This window comes from Ursus americanus, chromosome 11 (genome assembly GCF_024610735.1).
Source record: "Ursus americanus isolate L20-20 chromosome 11, mUrsAme1.1.p, whole genome shotgun sequence".
NCBI classification, from domain to species: domain Eukaryota; kingdom Metazoa; phylum Chordata; class Mammalia; order Carnivora; family Ursidae; genus Ursus; species Ursus americanus.
In genome coordinates, this window is record NC_142137.1 from 59,053,525 (window position 1) to 59,068,279 (window position 14,755).

Below are 14,755 nucleotides of genomic sequence, written 5' to 3' on the forward strand. Positions count from 1 at the left end.
CGTGAATGGCGCGATTGGAAGCTGGGGCAGGCGGGAGACGCCGCGCGGCTGCTCTTTCAACAGGCGGTTTGTTCTCCTGTCTGTGGCTCATTTCCATGCAAAGAGCCTGACATCAGAGCACCTTTTGTTGCTAAACGCTTTCTTTTGCATCGAGGGGAGCAAGTCATGTGGAGCTGGAAGAGCTCATTTTCGAGAGAGGGGTCCCGAGCAGCGCGCGCCCGGGGGCAGAGGCACCGCGCTCAGCCCCGCGGGGCCCTGCCCAGACTTGCTGGAAGGAATGAGTCGCGTGCCTTAGTTAGCTGGTCCCGGTCACAGGAAGAGACGCCTGTGCAGCGGCTTTAATTGCTGCCGGGCCGCCGGAGTTCCCCGCCGTACCACTCGGTGGTGCGGACTTTGCCTCCTGCTACCCCGAGCCGGGCTGGGAAAGTTTCTGGAGTTGTCAGTCGCGCGGCCGGCCGCCACCGAGAGCCGAGGTGCGGGTGCCTGCGAGGGGGCCCCCGCGGGGTCGCCGGGGCGGCCGGGGCATGCGGCACGGGGGCGCGGCTCGCTGACGCGGCGGGCGGGGACCGGCGCCGGGGGGCCGGCCGCGCGCTGGTGCGGAGCGAGGGCGCCCGGGGGACCCGGACGCACGGCCGGCGCGCGCGCGCGCGGGACGCGGCCATGGAGGACGCGGGAGCAGCCGGCCCGGGGCCGGAGCCCGAGCCCGAGCCGGAGCCCGAGGGGGGCGCTGGCATGTCCGAGGCGTTCTCCCGGCTCTGGACCGACGTGATGGGCATTCTGGTGAGTTACCTGGAGCCGGAGGGCGCGGGAGGGGCGGGGCGCGGGCCCCCGTGCGGGACGGCCCCCTCCGCCACCCGCGCTGCCTTCGCGCTCGCCCACCTGGCAAACCCCCTCCTCCGAGTCGTCCCAGGGGGTTAAATACACACGGTATAGGATTTCAAACCCTAATTAAAAAATAACCAGCCAGAGATCACATCAAAGATCTTGAACAATCGGGTACGATAGTCACCAGTTTAATCTGGGACACCTGCTGAGAGGTTGGTGTGGAAAAGGCTAGAAAGACTCCTTCAAAGAGTGGATGTAAATAAATAGTATTTGGCTGTTGAGCTTTCACAGTTGGACTGGGAAAGAGGCTGATGTGACTGATGTTTATCTCTTCACCATTTATTGACTGACCACCGAGAGGAAAACAAACCATCTTCTTACTCAGAACCACCAAAGAGTGTACTTACTCTGCAGTTTTTCAACTTGTAGAATTACAGGATATTTGTTGTTTTATATTTGGAACTAAAAACAATAGGACTTATTTTGCTAAATCTGTATTGTCATGTATTTTGAAATGCCCAGTAACTAAAACCGCCCATGGATTTGGCATAATTTCTGTAAAATAGTTCTTATGCATGGCGGTTGAAGCTTTGAATTGTTCAGGGTTCAAAGCCCTGGGGAATTAGTAGATGTTTTTCGGTGGAGTTGTAGGTAGGCAGGTAGAACGGAATCAGATAGGTGGGGGTTATTACAGTCAGACATCTTAATCCGCACAAAGAGTCGATTTCAGTTTAAAGATTTGGAATTGGCAGTTGTCGGAAAAGGCCCTGTATTTACTTTGGGGTCTTTTATTTTTCTAATTGAAGGTGTAGTTTTTGAAAAGAAACTCTTCTTTGGGCATGATGAGAAGTGTACCTTTTTTTTTTTTTTGCACAGGAATTAAGCACGTGGGCTTTGGAGTGAGTGAGGCTGGGTCAAATCCCCACTCTCCCATTGACTGGCTGCATGGCCTTGGCCATGGTATTCAACCCCACTGATCTTAAGTTTCATTACCTGCCAAAAGGAGGCAAAGAAATGAGGTCTTCAGTTTCATTACCTTGCTTCTTAGGTTCTCTGAGGTTTAGTTATGTTGATGTCTATCTAGTGCTCAGCATACTGACATGTAGTAGGTGCTCAGTAAATGATAGCTCTCTATTTTTTCCCCCTGCCAAAGTCTCGTGTCTCATCTTTCCAGACATCCTAAAGTCTCACTAATTCATTTTAGGTGTTCATTGGTGTTTTTGATTATTCCTATACAGAAAACCAGGGAAGATTGGTCAAAGACTTCTGCTTTTTTCACTCTCCAGTATTTAGAAGAAGTATATTTTTAAAAATTTAAAGTCTCAAGTTTTTGTATTTTCTGAACTTTATTGATCAATATGGGGCCTTTAGTGAAATTTCAGGAAACGCAATGAATATTTTAAAGTTACAGTGATAGGGGCGCCTGGGTGGCACAGCGGTTGACCGTCTGCCTTTGGCTCAGGGCGTGATCCTGGAGTTATGGGATCGAGCCCCACATCAGGCTCCTCTGCTATGAGCCTGCTTCTTCCTCTCCTACTCCCCCTGCTTGTGTTCCCTCTCTCACTGGCTGTCTCTATCTCTGTCGAATAAATAAATAAAATCTTTAAAAAAAATAAAGTTACAGTGATAGATTGTTTTTTATGTTAGTCAAGCAGGAGACTTATCTTGTTATTTCTTCCTAAGATCCTGCTCTGTAAATTTTTAGTCACTGAGAAAATTGGTCTGATAACATCACATTGCATCCCCTACTTGGGTGTGGTTGTGGAGGGGAGAGCTGGAGGGGCTCACTTAAATGGAAATATGGGCTCAGGGTTGCTTGGTGGGGGGGGGTTGGTTGGCAGGTGGCACTTTCTGAAGATTTGCTTTCCCTTCCCTGGCAGATTCCAGCGCTGTTGGGTCAGTTGTAGCAGAGTGTTCTTTGGCTGATTTAAAAGATGGGGTGGGGCTGGAGAAGCTCAAACCTGTTATTCAAAGGGCAGATGTAGGAGAAAAGAAAATATGTACTTCTTAAGGAGTCAGTAGTTCAGTGTGAGTCTGGAAAGAATGTAAATGATTGTCCCAAAGCGAGTATGTTCACTTCTGTGTTTTCCCATCTTTTAGACAATCTTATTTTCCTTTGGGGTAAACGTGGGCGTCAGGATTGTTCCTTCGAAAAATTCAGAAGATACGGGTTATCTTTCCTTTTGCATGTCTGTAAAAAGTCACCATGTTAAAAGGATCTTTATTCTTTCTGGTTTTAGGAAACTGTCATCCACGTGTTTAGAGACACTGTCTTTCTAGAAATACATCAAGACAAAAATGACAGTTCACTTTCTCTGTTCTTTCTGAGATAAAAGATACCATTTCCTTCATTTTTAAAATAAGATTTTGCAGTCTATCAGCCTGCGCAGATGAAGTGACTTGACCCATGGCACACACACACCTTGTTAGTGACAATGACAGACTGCACCCCAGTTCTCTGACCTCTACCAGCTGGTAGGGTGATGCCATGATACTCCCCCATTAACTGTCCCAGATCTATATAGCAGAAATGTAATTACATCCAGTATTTTAGGAAAATGCTACTTGGAAGGTTCTTTTTAAGTACTGAACTTGAGGTAGTAGGGGAATTACACATCCAAACATACTTAGAAGACTTCAGGCACAGTAGCTACTTTTACTTTTTGGATTCCTCTGTGTGTAGAAATCAAACCTCCAAGCGTATTAAGTTAAACATTTTTTAGGTGAATGAGCACAGCTCCCTTTTCCGACTTGAGAGTCACCGCATCCGCGGGGGGGCGGGGTTGGGGGGATTTTGTAGGTTCTAACCCTGGGAAGGGTGTTGCCCCAGATCTCAGTAAATACAGGATGGTTGTTTGAGTTCATTAGGACACATTTTGCATTTAAATTCAGTCCTGCACAGTTGTGAACCAACCAGTTACTTTTAGATAATTTGTTAACAAAATGCTTATTTAGAGAAGAAATAATAGTATAATTTATGTCCTGAAAACGTTCAGGCTGTGCTAGAATGAATAAGTGCTAGTAAGTGAATATGTAAATAGAGAATTCGGAGAAGAACGAGCTTACTGAAACACTAGCCCTTGTGAGTGCCTGGACGGCAGGGTCAGTATTTTACTCCCCCCCCCCCCCTTTTTTTTTTTACTCCCCAGTACCCGGGACTTACTGGGTCCTGAGTACATGGTTTTTGTTGAATGGAAAAGGAAGAAAGTATATACTTCTTAAATTCAGGAGCCACATCAAAGTCCAGTTCTGTAGAGACCGTACCCTCTGTAACGGGGTGGATTTATGAAGACATTAATAAATTCTGCTCTTGCTTGAACCTACCGCTCGAGCAGTTTCATCATGCAAACCAGAATCCGGGTGCTTCCACTGGAAACGGTAATGGCAGATTGTGAAATGTTTGTAAACCCTGAGCAATCAGACGATGGCTTTCTTCTGAAATGTGTTCTGTTCCCTAACTCAACTACATGTGGTCTGCCTGGGTTTTCAAAGCATGTCACCTTTCACGACGACATGCTTACATTTCTGCGGAGAAGTGTGAAACAAGTTAGGATCCTGTGGGATTTCACTCTTTTTTTTTTTTTTAATCTTTACTCCATGTTGCAGACACAATATTCCTTTTTTGGGGAGGCCGGGAGGGTAGTGGTTTTTATAAGTAGGAACTGTTAAGGTTATTAGATATGGTAGATCCCATTTTCGGCACTGATTATCCATTCGGTAAGTTGTGATGGTTCTTATTTTTCCTTCAGAATCGGAGGACTTCTTAAAGCTGAGCCAGTCCTTGTAAGCTACTTGCTAACTGGGAAGGGAGGAGAGGGGAGTTAGTAAGTGCCTATTGTTTGCAAGATCCTGCAAGATGCACCTCCCCCAAACCTTATTTTTCCTCTGTTCCCTGCTTGGTTCCTACAATTTACACCCATTTCCTAGCAATGCTTAGAGAATATCCATTGTATGGAGATACTGTGGACCTTCCCCCATTCTTATTCCTATGTAAGCCACAGAAAAGTCGGTAGTAGTCTTCAACTGTTAGGTTTATCCAGTCTTGCTGTTTACTGAAGAAAGCCCTTAACACACACACACACACACACACACACACACACACACACACACCCCTTTGCTTTGTAGTTTTAGGCAAAGTGTCGGGGGAGGGGAGATGTTAGTAAGATCCCCAAGGGGCTTTTAAAATTCGAACTCCTTTGAAAGCATTAATTTACATATTCTATGGGTGGGGTCTCCTGTTTAGCCCATCAGCTAATGACTTAATTAATTTTAGGTCTTGGAATTTGAGAGTCCGCCCCTGTTTCAAATATTGTGACTTCATTTTAATTTTATGTTCCTGTTCACCAGCTGAAAGCCTTGCGGCTTTTATAAGTGAAGTTGCAGGGTGATGTAGCACAGGGAGCGGAGACCTTGGAAGTGAGCCCTCCACCCCCTCATTTAGAGGAGGAATTAAAGGCTCAAGGTACAGAGTAGGGACCAGAAAACTCTACGGCCTCCTGATTTTCAGTTCTTTGCCAGAGACAAAATAAAGTCTCCTAATTCTGGCTGGAGTCACTATATCTTGCTGTGGGAAGAGATCCCTGCCCTACAGTGACCTTTCACGCCCCCCTTCTTTCTACTCATCGCCTTCAGCTGCCATTCTCTACCTTGTAACCCTTTCCTTTTCCACCTGACTTACTACTAATATTCTTGTTTTTCATTGTTTACTCCAGCTTCTGTGATAGAATGCAGCTGGTGGGGGTGGGGCAGCAAGTTTTCCCAACCACTGGGTCCCAGTACTGTCCGGGGCCCTTCCCATACTTACCTTCCTAGATTCTCTCTTGTGACCGATGAGCATTATTGTCCCCATTTTATAATGGAGGCATATACATGGGTGTCCTAAACCGCAAAGATAGTAAACAGGAGCTGGGATTTGGATCATGTGTTGTTTCCCAGAAATTAACTCCTAGTTGCAGTTTTATAGCTTATTCTTTCACAAATCTATTGAGACATTTATTATCAACCTTTTTGCTTAAGCTGTTGAGCTAAGTACTAGCGACACTTGCCCCTGGTTTCCAGAAAGTCGTAGTTCTGTAGGAAAAACTGCAGCAGCCTCCGCGTCCCTCCTGTAAAGAAGCCCTCAGTCCCACAGGACAGTGGGCAGAGCAGTGTGCACAGGCAGCCCGGGGCACAGAGTGGGGGCCAGGGTGGCGTTGGTGCAGAGGGAGGCCATTTCCCAGAAATGCTATTCAGTTGGGACTGAGGCCCTGAGTTAGGCTTTCCTTGAGAGCTGTTCTCCAGTGAGGGGTAAGGAAGAAAGAAGGGAAGCAGGGCTTCCTGGGCAGAGCCAAGGGAATAATGAGAAAGTGAGGGGCACTGAGGTGGGTGCAGTCATTCAGTGGGCTCCAGTGAGCAACTCCCTTCTGTGTCTTACAGAAGTAACTTTGGTGGGTGATGAGTTGGCAATGGTGAGACCTGGGCTAAATGTTTATGAAACATATCGTGTTATGTATCTGACTTCCATTAGTTCACATAGTTGACTCAGTATCTCTTAAGTAGTCAAGGGTTGCTCCGTGGTCCCTTTCTATTGGTGATTCTCTTAAGCTCACAAGTAGGCTGGGTTAGTGCCAGAGGTTTTTAAGATGTTGTAGTCTTAGGATTCTTTTTTTTCTAAAGCAAAAGATATCTAGGCACGTAGATATGTACACATATCTATCTACCTGTCTTTATCTGTTGGAGAGAACGATGTGCTATTCCTTAAAGAGGGGAATTATTATTTGTAGCAATATGCACACAGTGTTACAGCTAAATGATCTTAATTCCATCTTCTAAAAGCTAATTCCAGAGCACAGCGAAGTAGAGAGAAGTATCCAGTTGTGCATATTGATTCAGAAGCAAGCCTGCAGCTCAATTTTACAAAGGACATGAGAGGAAAACCTATAATTAGTTGTTTGTCTAATGTATTCTTTTTCAGGGTGCTTCTGGCTTCAGACTTAACCATAATAATCTCAGTGATGCATGATGTACTTACTCATGTACTTACACACGTTCTTATCATACAGTAGAAATAAAGTTGATCTCCAGATAGTGAATTTAGGGGCGCCTGGGTGGCTCAGTGGGTTGAGCAGCCGACTCTTGGTTTCGGCTCAGGTCACGGTCTCAGGGTGCTGGGATGGAGCCCCACGTCGGGCTCTGTGATGAACAGAGCCTGCTTCAGACTCTCCCTGTCCCTTTGCCCCTCCTGCTCATGCTCTCTCTCTCTAAAATAAATAAATCTTAAAAACAAAAACAAAAAGAATAGTGAATTTAAATGGGTAGAGGCTAAGGCTCTAAGAATTAACTGTGCCGTTTAATACCAGTGAGTACAGACTGACACTGTCAGGCTTAATCAAACCTTCAGACTGATTTTGAGGTAAAATGTATTTTTGTGACCATTTGGATTTGTCATTTTTCAGATGCTTTGCTCATTTATTGATTGATTTACTTTTGGTAATGAGACCCGAAAACTGTAGCATTAGCTGTGCTCCTGGCCAGCTGTCTAGCGTCCCATCTTTTGTTCTGTAATACGTTTCACTGGATAACATTAATTCTTCATGAGATGAGATGCTTCATTGAGATAACCTCGCTTATATTTTTTCTTGCATGTCAAGCCGGGTGATAGAGACACTCCAGCACGGACACTGGGTACCCAGGCTTTAGGGGATCTCTGAGACTCAGAAGACAAAAGCTTGATAATGAGATAGTTTTTGTCCTCTCTGTAATCAGTATTCTTTCTTTTCTGAAGGGCTGTCTTTCACCCTTCTAAAATGATTGGCAAAAACATGAATACGTTTGTCTTTATAATGAAGGCTCTTTGGACTCTTGTGCCCTTTATCATAGAAGGTACACTGCAGCTCTCCTTGGTGGCTGTGACGCAGATTGGACTCATAGTTAATTTTGGTGCTTCATCCGTTGTTAGTTTGGTTTTACAGCACGTAGTGTGAGGAGGGTCTGGTGTGTCTACCCATGACTCTGCTTGATTACGGCTTCATTTTCTCTCCTGCTATTCAGTTTAATAGTAGAATTAAAAGTGAAAAAAAATGCATATAATTGTAATTTTAATGTAATGTGCCTTTGAGAAACAATGAAAAAAATCTTCGTATTTATTCTGAGCTCTAGTTACTTTAAAATTTTATCCTAGTTAATTTTGTGGACTTTAATACTTTTTTTTTTAAGTTTATGTATTTAAGAACTCTCTACACCCACCGTGGGGCTCGAACTCACAACCCCAAGATCAAAAGTGACATGCTCTTCCAATAGAGTCTGCCAGGCACCCCCTGGACTTTAATACTTTTGCCTAAGACTTGCTGTCAACCAACAAGTTTTTTATTAGAGCTAAAAAAAATGTTTATAAGCTTTTTAGGGTGCTTTTAAAAAGGCAGTGTTGTAATATCAAGTTATTTGTAGAAGAAAGGAATATTCTAATTTAAGAATAAGTATCTTTGCTTACACTAATTTTCCGAGGATTTTAAAGACCTCACTTACAAAATAAACTTCGGCAGTTTTACAGGTGTCTTTATTTGGAAATAACCAGGGTTAAAAAAAAATTTTTTTAACAAAAACAATGAGATACCCCAACGCACCTATAACAATGGCCCAAATGCGGAAAACTGGCAACACTAAATGCTTAAGAGGACGTCAAGTAACAGGAACTCTCATTTATTGCTGATGGGAATGAAAAGTGGTGCAGACACTTGGGAGGACTGTTGGGTGTTTTTTTACAAAACTGAACATACTCTTACCATCCAATCTAGCAATTGTGCTCCTTGGTATTTACCTAGAGAAGTTCAAAACTTCTGTTCACACAAACACACACACGGGTTCGTTTTATAGCAGCTTTATTCATAATTTCCAAAACTTGGAAGCAACCAAGATGTCCTTCAGTAGGTGATCGGATAAATAAGCTGCGGTCCATCCAGACAATGGAATATTTTTCAGCGCTAAAAATAAATGAGCTACCAAGCTATCAGAAGACATGGAGGAGCCTTAAATGCATATTACTAAATGAAAGAAGCCAATCAGAAAAGGTTTCTGACTCTGTGACATTTTGGAAAAGGCAAAACCTTGGAGACAGTGGAAAGATCAGTGGTGGGGGGTGTTCGGGGGAAGGAGGGATGAACGGATGGAGCACAGAGGGTTTTTATAATGGTGGATACATGTCATTATAAATTTGTGCAAACCGATACAGAGAACGTACAACACCAAGAGTGACCCATACTGTAAGCTTTGGATTTTGAGTGATAGGGAAGAGTCAGTGTAGGTTCATCAGGGGGGAGAACCATACTACTCTAGTGGGTCTGATGGGGGTTTGTTGTTGTTGTTGTTGTTTAACAACAACGCAGGGCTTGAACTTGAGACCCCGATATCAAGACCTGAGCTGAGATCAAGAGTTGGGCACTTAACTGTTTGAGCCACCCAGGCACCCCTGATGGGGTTTTTTCAACACCACTGAGCAATTGTCCACTTCTCAGAGGACACTGACAACGTGAGCGCCATGACTCGAGTCTGGCGCTGTCTACCTCGGGTTGAAGGCTCAGTTCTAAAGACTGTCTTTACTCCAGATGCCAGTCACAAGTCCAGGTTGTTACCTGAACGTCTGATGAACGGCTACAAATGGCTCCCTCCTCAGGTTAGATTCATTTGCTAAAGCAGCTCACAGAATTCAGGAAACCAACTTACTAGGTTAACCAGTTTACTTACTAGCTCACCAGTTTATTATAAAGGGCTATAACTCGGGACCAGCCAGGCAGAAGAGATGCGAAGGTCAAGGTATGTGAGAGCTTCCATGCTCTCCGGGGTGTCACTTCCCATAACACCTTGTGTTCACTAATCTGGAAGCGCTCTGAATCTGCCCTTTTGGTTTTTTATGGAGGTTTTAATACACAGGCATGATTGATCAAATCATTGGCCACTGGCTGTGGATTGAACTCAATCTCAAGCACCTTCCTGCTGTCTGGGGGTGGGGGGGGGTGGGTTGAGACTGAAAGTTCCTAAGCTCTGATCTTCTGGTCTTTCCGGCAACAAGCCTGATATGGAGGATTTCTAGGGGCCCCACCCTAAGGCACTTCATTAGCATAAGCTCAGGTGTGCTCAGAAGGGACTCCCAGTGACCTGGCAAGATAGTCCTACCACTCCAGAAATTCTGAGTTTTAGGAGCCCTCTGCCAGGATTGGGAGGAAGACCAAGTACATAATATCTTAGTATAAATCACAATACCACAGTGGAGATGTTGATAATGGGGAGGCTCTGTGTATGTGGGGGTGGGAGATACAGGGGAAATCCCTGCACCTTTCCCTCAGTTTTGTTATGAATCTGAAACTAGTCTAAAAAACTAGGTCTTAGTAAAAAAAAAAAAAAAAGAAAAGAAAAAGTAGTAATACATTTTTCAAGTTTTAAATAGAAGAGTAACAGAATTAGAACATTTGCAAACAAACAAAAAATTGATTAAACATCTTAGAAAACTGGAAGATTGTTTTGTAGAGTAGTTAAGAACAAAGGGAGTAGTTCAGACTGTTTGGGTTCAAATACTGGCTTCAGATATTTAGTGGATGTGTGACCTGGCCAAGTTCCTTAACCATTCTGTGCCTCGGTTTCCTCATCTGTAAATGAGCACGATAGCCACCGGCATCATCAAATGTGATGAGATGAACTGAATCACTAAAACTGCATGGCATATGGTAAGCAGATCATAAATGTTCGTTTTTATTAACTAGTAATAGTTGGATCTCCTTTAGTTAGAATGTGAATTAATTTCCCATCACTTTTCATCTTTAGATAGATGATCTGATTTTACATGCTCAATTTAGAATTGATATTAACTATTAATTTATGTCAAATGCTGTTTTTAAAATACACGGCTTAAAAATAAATGCTTAACGAGGCACCTGGGTGGCTCAGTCGGTTAAGTGTCTGCCTTGGGCTCAGGTCATGATCCCAGGATCCTGTGATTGAGCCCTACATCAGGCTTCCTGCTCAGCGGGCAGACTGCTTCTCCCTCTCCCTCTGCCCTGCCCCTTGCTTGTGCAATAAAATCTTTTAATTAAATAAATAAATAATAATTAAATAAAATCTTTTAATTAAAAAAATAAATAAATGCATAAATTCAGGTTACATGTTAGGAAATATTTATTAAAAATATTCTCGCTATACTCAAGAGAGAATGTTTAAAACTTGTGAATAGGCAGGGTTTTCTGGAGGCAAGAAGGTATTTGTAATGAAAACATATTTTTTATTTAAATGGGGTTCAAATTGCAATAATATGAGGACCTTTTTTAATAGTTGGTTTGTTAGAAACTTGTAAAATTTCGAAAGCATCCACTTAACTAACAATTTTATGTTTTGAGTGTTGGACTCCTGTGAATGTACTAGATCTATTTTCATCGTCTGGAGCTTTTTCGTGAACTCTTTTCCCAGGGTTTTATTGACTTGACCGCTGTTTCTGTCAGGGTTGCCAGTCATTTATTCTGGATATTTGCATCTCCATTAGGGGTCTTCGGTCTCCAGTCAAGAATTTCTGCAAGTATCACATAGGAGTGTCCCCACCGGACACATTTCAGTGTGAATATGGTAGAAAATGGGATTCGCTGTGGTTTGAGGAAGAATTGTTAAGCTTGTAATGAATAAGTTTGCCACTTACATAGTACATTTTTATTTGGGGGGAACTTCATTATGCATCTAAAGAAAACTGGAAGGAATGGGAAATCTTCGGGAAAGTCTATAAAGACCATGAACATTTTCTACTGGAAAGATAAAACATTTCATTTTTAAGGCATATTTTTTCATGAATTACAGTTTAATTGAAAACTTTCTACAAAAGCGTCGCATTAGGACGTAGACTACTGGGGGAAGGTCGTTAGTGCCTTCTGCGGCATGATGTTCCAACTTATGTAACATGTGGGGTCCAGGTGGTAACTTAATGAAAGCCCCTCATAACACTGATGCATGTGGTGATTTGCCTTGATTAGGCTATTATGAAACTGAGACTGTATGGTGAGCTTTAAAGCAAATAGGTATCAAATGATTCATAAGTGGTACATGAAAGATACAGTAAAATCTGTGTGATGTAACTTTAGCATTAGCAAAGAACTCTGTGCTGTTTCAACAGAACAGAACAGAATGTCAGATAGTAACCCCCACATTCTATATCAAAGGACTCCCTCTCTTACATCACTGAAGAGCTGCACATTCCAGGCTTTGTGTTTTTAGAAGGCAGGATGCCTTCCATGGTGGATGAACTTCCATAGAAACTGGGAGCAGAGACAAATAGAACTAATTCACTCCTTAAACATGAAGAGATTTTTAGCAGATCACATCACTTACTCTAAGAGGTGATGCTGTAGAGATTAGATAATGATATTTACATCGGTATAATTCCTTACACTTCCCCGTGTGTCTTTACATACATTGACTGGTTTAAAGCTCTTACAGGCACCAGAAACCTAGTCTTGTTGGCAGTGTCTGTTCTTCAGCCATGGGAGTAAGCTGGGGTTCCTAGTTTCCTTTTTAAATACACTGACATTTCATTGTCCATAATTTCAATACCCATAATGCAACAATTGCTAGTTGATTTTGGCTTCTGCAAATTTTAGACTTCTAAGTTTATCTGTTAGATATGAAACACTGAAGTTGTGTTTTTGCGACTGTTTGCAGATGGCCGCCTGAAGTAGACTAGACCCAGCTGGATGCGGGCTCCGCTATTCTTTGAGCAGAGTTTGGGGGTAGAGCCAGAAGGGGATCTGTGGTCTGTGTTTTCCAATTTTCCACCCAGGCTGCCTGGTTTCTTCCGGGGTCTTGGGTGTCAGAGTTTATGTAGGTCAGGATGGCATATAATCAGGGCTTTGCGGGCTCACCTCTTCCAAGGAGGCAGAGAGAGACACGAAGGTCTGGTGTCTCATTGTCACTAGGTTGCTACACATTCTGGAACAACACCACTTTATTTCTCATGACTTCCAGTTTGTCCTTCTATTGTGGAAAACAGGAAGGCCCCTTTCCCCAGCACTGGGAAAGGCAAACTCTCCTGTTGTCAGCCAAAAAGTTTTTCAAGCTGCAGAACAGTTTGTTTTTGTAATAGTAGATTTGACTTTTTAAAAAAAATCAAGATTTTTGGAAAGACACATAAACCTGTTGTTTGTATACCTGTGGACTTACTTGCAGGCAAGTATGAGGATGTTCTTTTTCAAGTCCTTGCATACGAAGGGGAAAATCCAGGGCAAGTGTTGCTCAGAGGCACTGGGTTACAGATGGTTCTAGAGAATCAGCCAAAGACTGAGTGAACAAGCCAAAGCAAGATTGGTTGGAGGCCTGAATTTGCTAGTTAGGTCAAGATAAGTACTGAATTATGCAATATAGTTGGCAGCAAGGATTGATGAGGCTCTGAGCGTTGTTTTGGTAGAAAAATGACTTAGCAAAATGCATGGGGATGGGGTAGTGACACACTACCTTTTGTTCCAAGAAGGTCCGAATCAAAACAAGCTTTATTAGTGCAGAGGAAGGCAGGCTGATGTTGCCGCAGTGCCTTCGTTGTGACTAGTGGTCACTGTTGTACAACGATAACTACATTTTAGACTCTGAAATAGCTTTTAAAACTAAAAGCGATCACCTGTTGTTTTTTTTTTCCTTTAAATTTAAGTCTCTGCTCCTTAGACCATTAGCAGTCAGTTAATTGGTTCATTGGCTTCTGGTTTTCTAATGCTGAGTGTCTGTTGTCCTGTATGGATTTCTATTATTAAAAATACGGGCATATATTCTTTGTGGCAGTGTAGGGAGAATGTCAGGGTAGAATCCAGATTTTTTTCTTCCAACCAAAAGAACTTAGGAATTTAGTTGTTGGGCGCCTGGGTGGCTCAGTCTTTTAAGCGACTGCCTTCCGCTCAGGTCATGATCCTGGAGCCCCAGGATCAAGTCCCACATGGGGCTCCCTGCTCAGCGGGGAGTCTGCTTCTGTCTCTGACCCTCCCCCCTCTCATGCTCTCTCCCTCTCTCTCTCAAATAAATAAATAAAATCTTTAAAAAAAAGGCAGGTTCTTTGGAGGACTTTCTTTACTGATTCCTACACTGTTTTACATTCTGTGCTTCCTTGATGCTTCAGAGCTCAATGGATAGAACAAAGAACATTCTACAACTTACTGTCCAGTCAACCATGGGAATTATTTCCTTTCCCAAGGAGTTTGGAGGTTATATTTTTTTGCAATAGTTAGAATACTGTTCTTTGAAACTTGACTACTATAAAGGCTTGTTTATTAAAACTTTTTAGCGAAGATGCAATGGGATAGAAAGACTGCATGACTTAGTAATAATAATAACAATATTAATGTTAGCTGATATTTATTGATCATGTATTATGTGTCAAACACTGTACTAAGCTCTCTTCATGCATTATCTCATTTTTTTTTTCAATTGAAGTATAGTTGACAATGTTATGGTAGTTTCAGGTGTACAGCATAGAGATTAGACAATTCGGTGTTTTCCTATGCTCCCCACAAGGGTAGTTCGTCATCTTGTCACCATAGAACACCGTTACAACACCATTTCTCTATTCCCTAAGCTGTACCTTTCATTCCTATGACAAACTCATTCCACACATAGAAGCCCGTACCTCCCACTCACTTTCACCCATGTTGCCCATCCCTGCACTTCCCTACCCCCTATCAGTTTTTCTCTGTATTTATGGGTCTGTTTTTGCTTTTGTTTTGTTTAGATTCCACATATAAATGAAATCGTATGGTATTTGTCTTTCTCTGACTTATTTCACTTAGCATAATGCCCTCTAGGTCCATCCATGTTGTTTCAAATGGCAAGATTTCATTCTTTTTTATGGCTGAGTAATATTCTAATGTATATGTATATTTCACATCCATTCATCTATCAGTGGACACGGGTTACTTCCATATCTTGGCTGTTGTAAATAGTGCTG

General features: G+C 42.9%; 1 protein-coding gene across 1 annotated transcript in view; it reads left to right on the plus strand.

The window, feature by feature from the left end:
• Positions 1-533: 533 nt before the first annotated feature.
• The window catches only part of SASH1 (SAM and SH3 domain containing 1), a 186,977-nt gene continuing 172,755 nt past the window's right edge, over positions 534-14,755 (plus strand). Inside the window, 1 exon segment of the mRNA XM_045805301.2 lies at positions 534-780. Coding sequence (XP_045661257.2) covers positions 661-780 — 120 coding nt within the window. The 5' untranslated portion in view covers positions 534-660.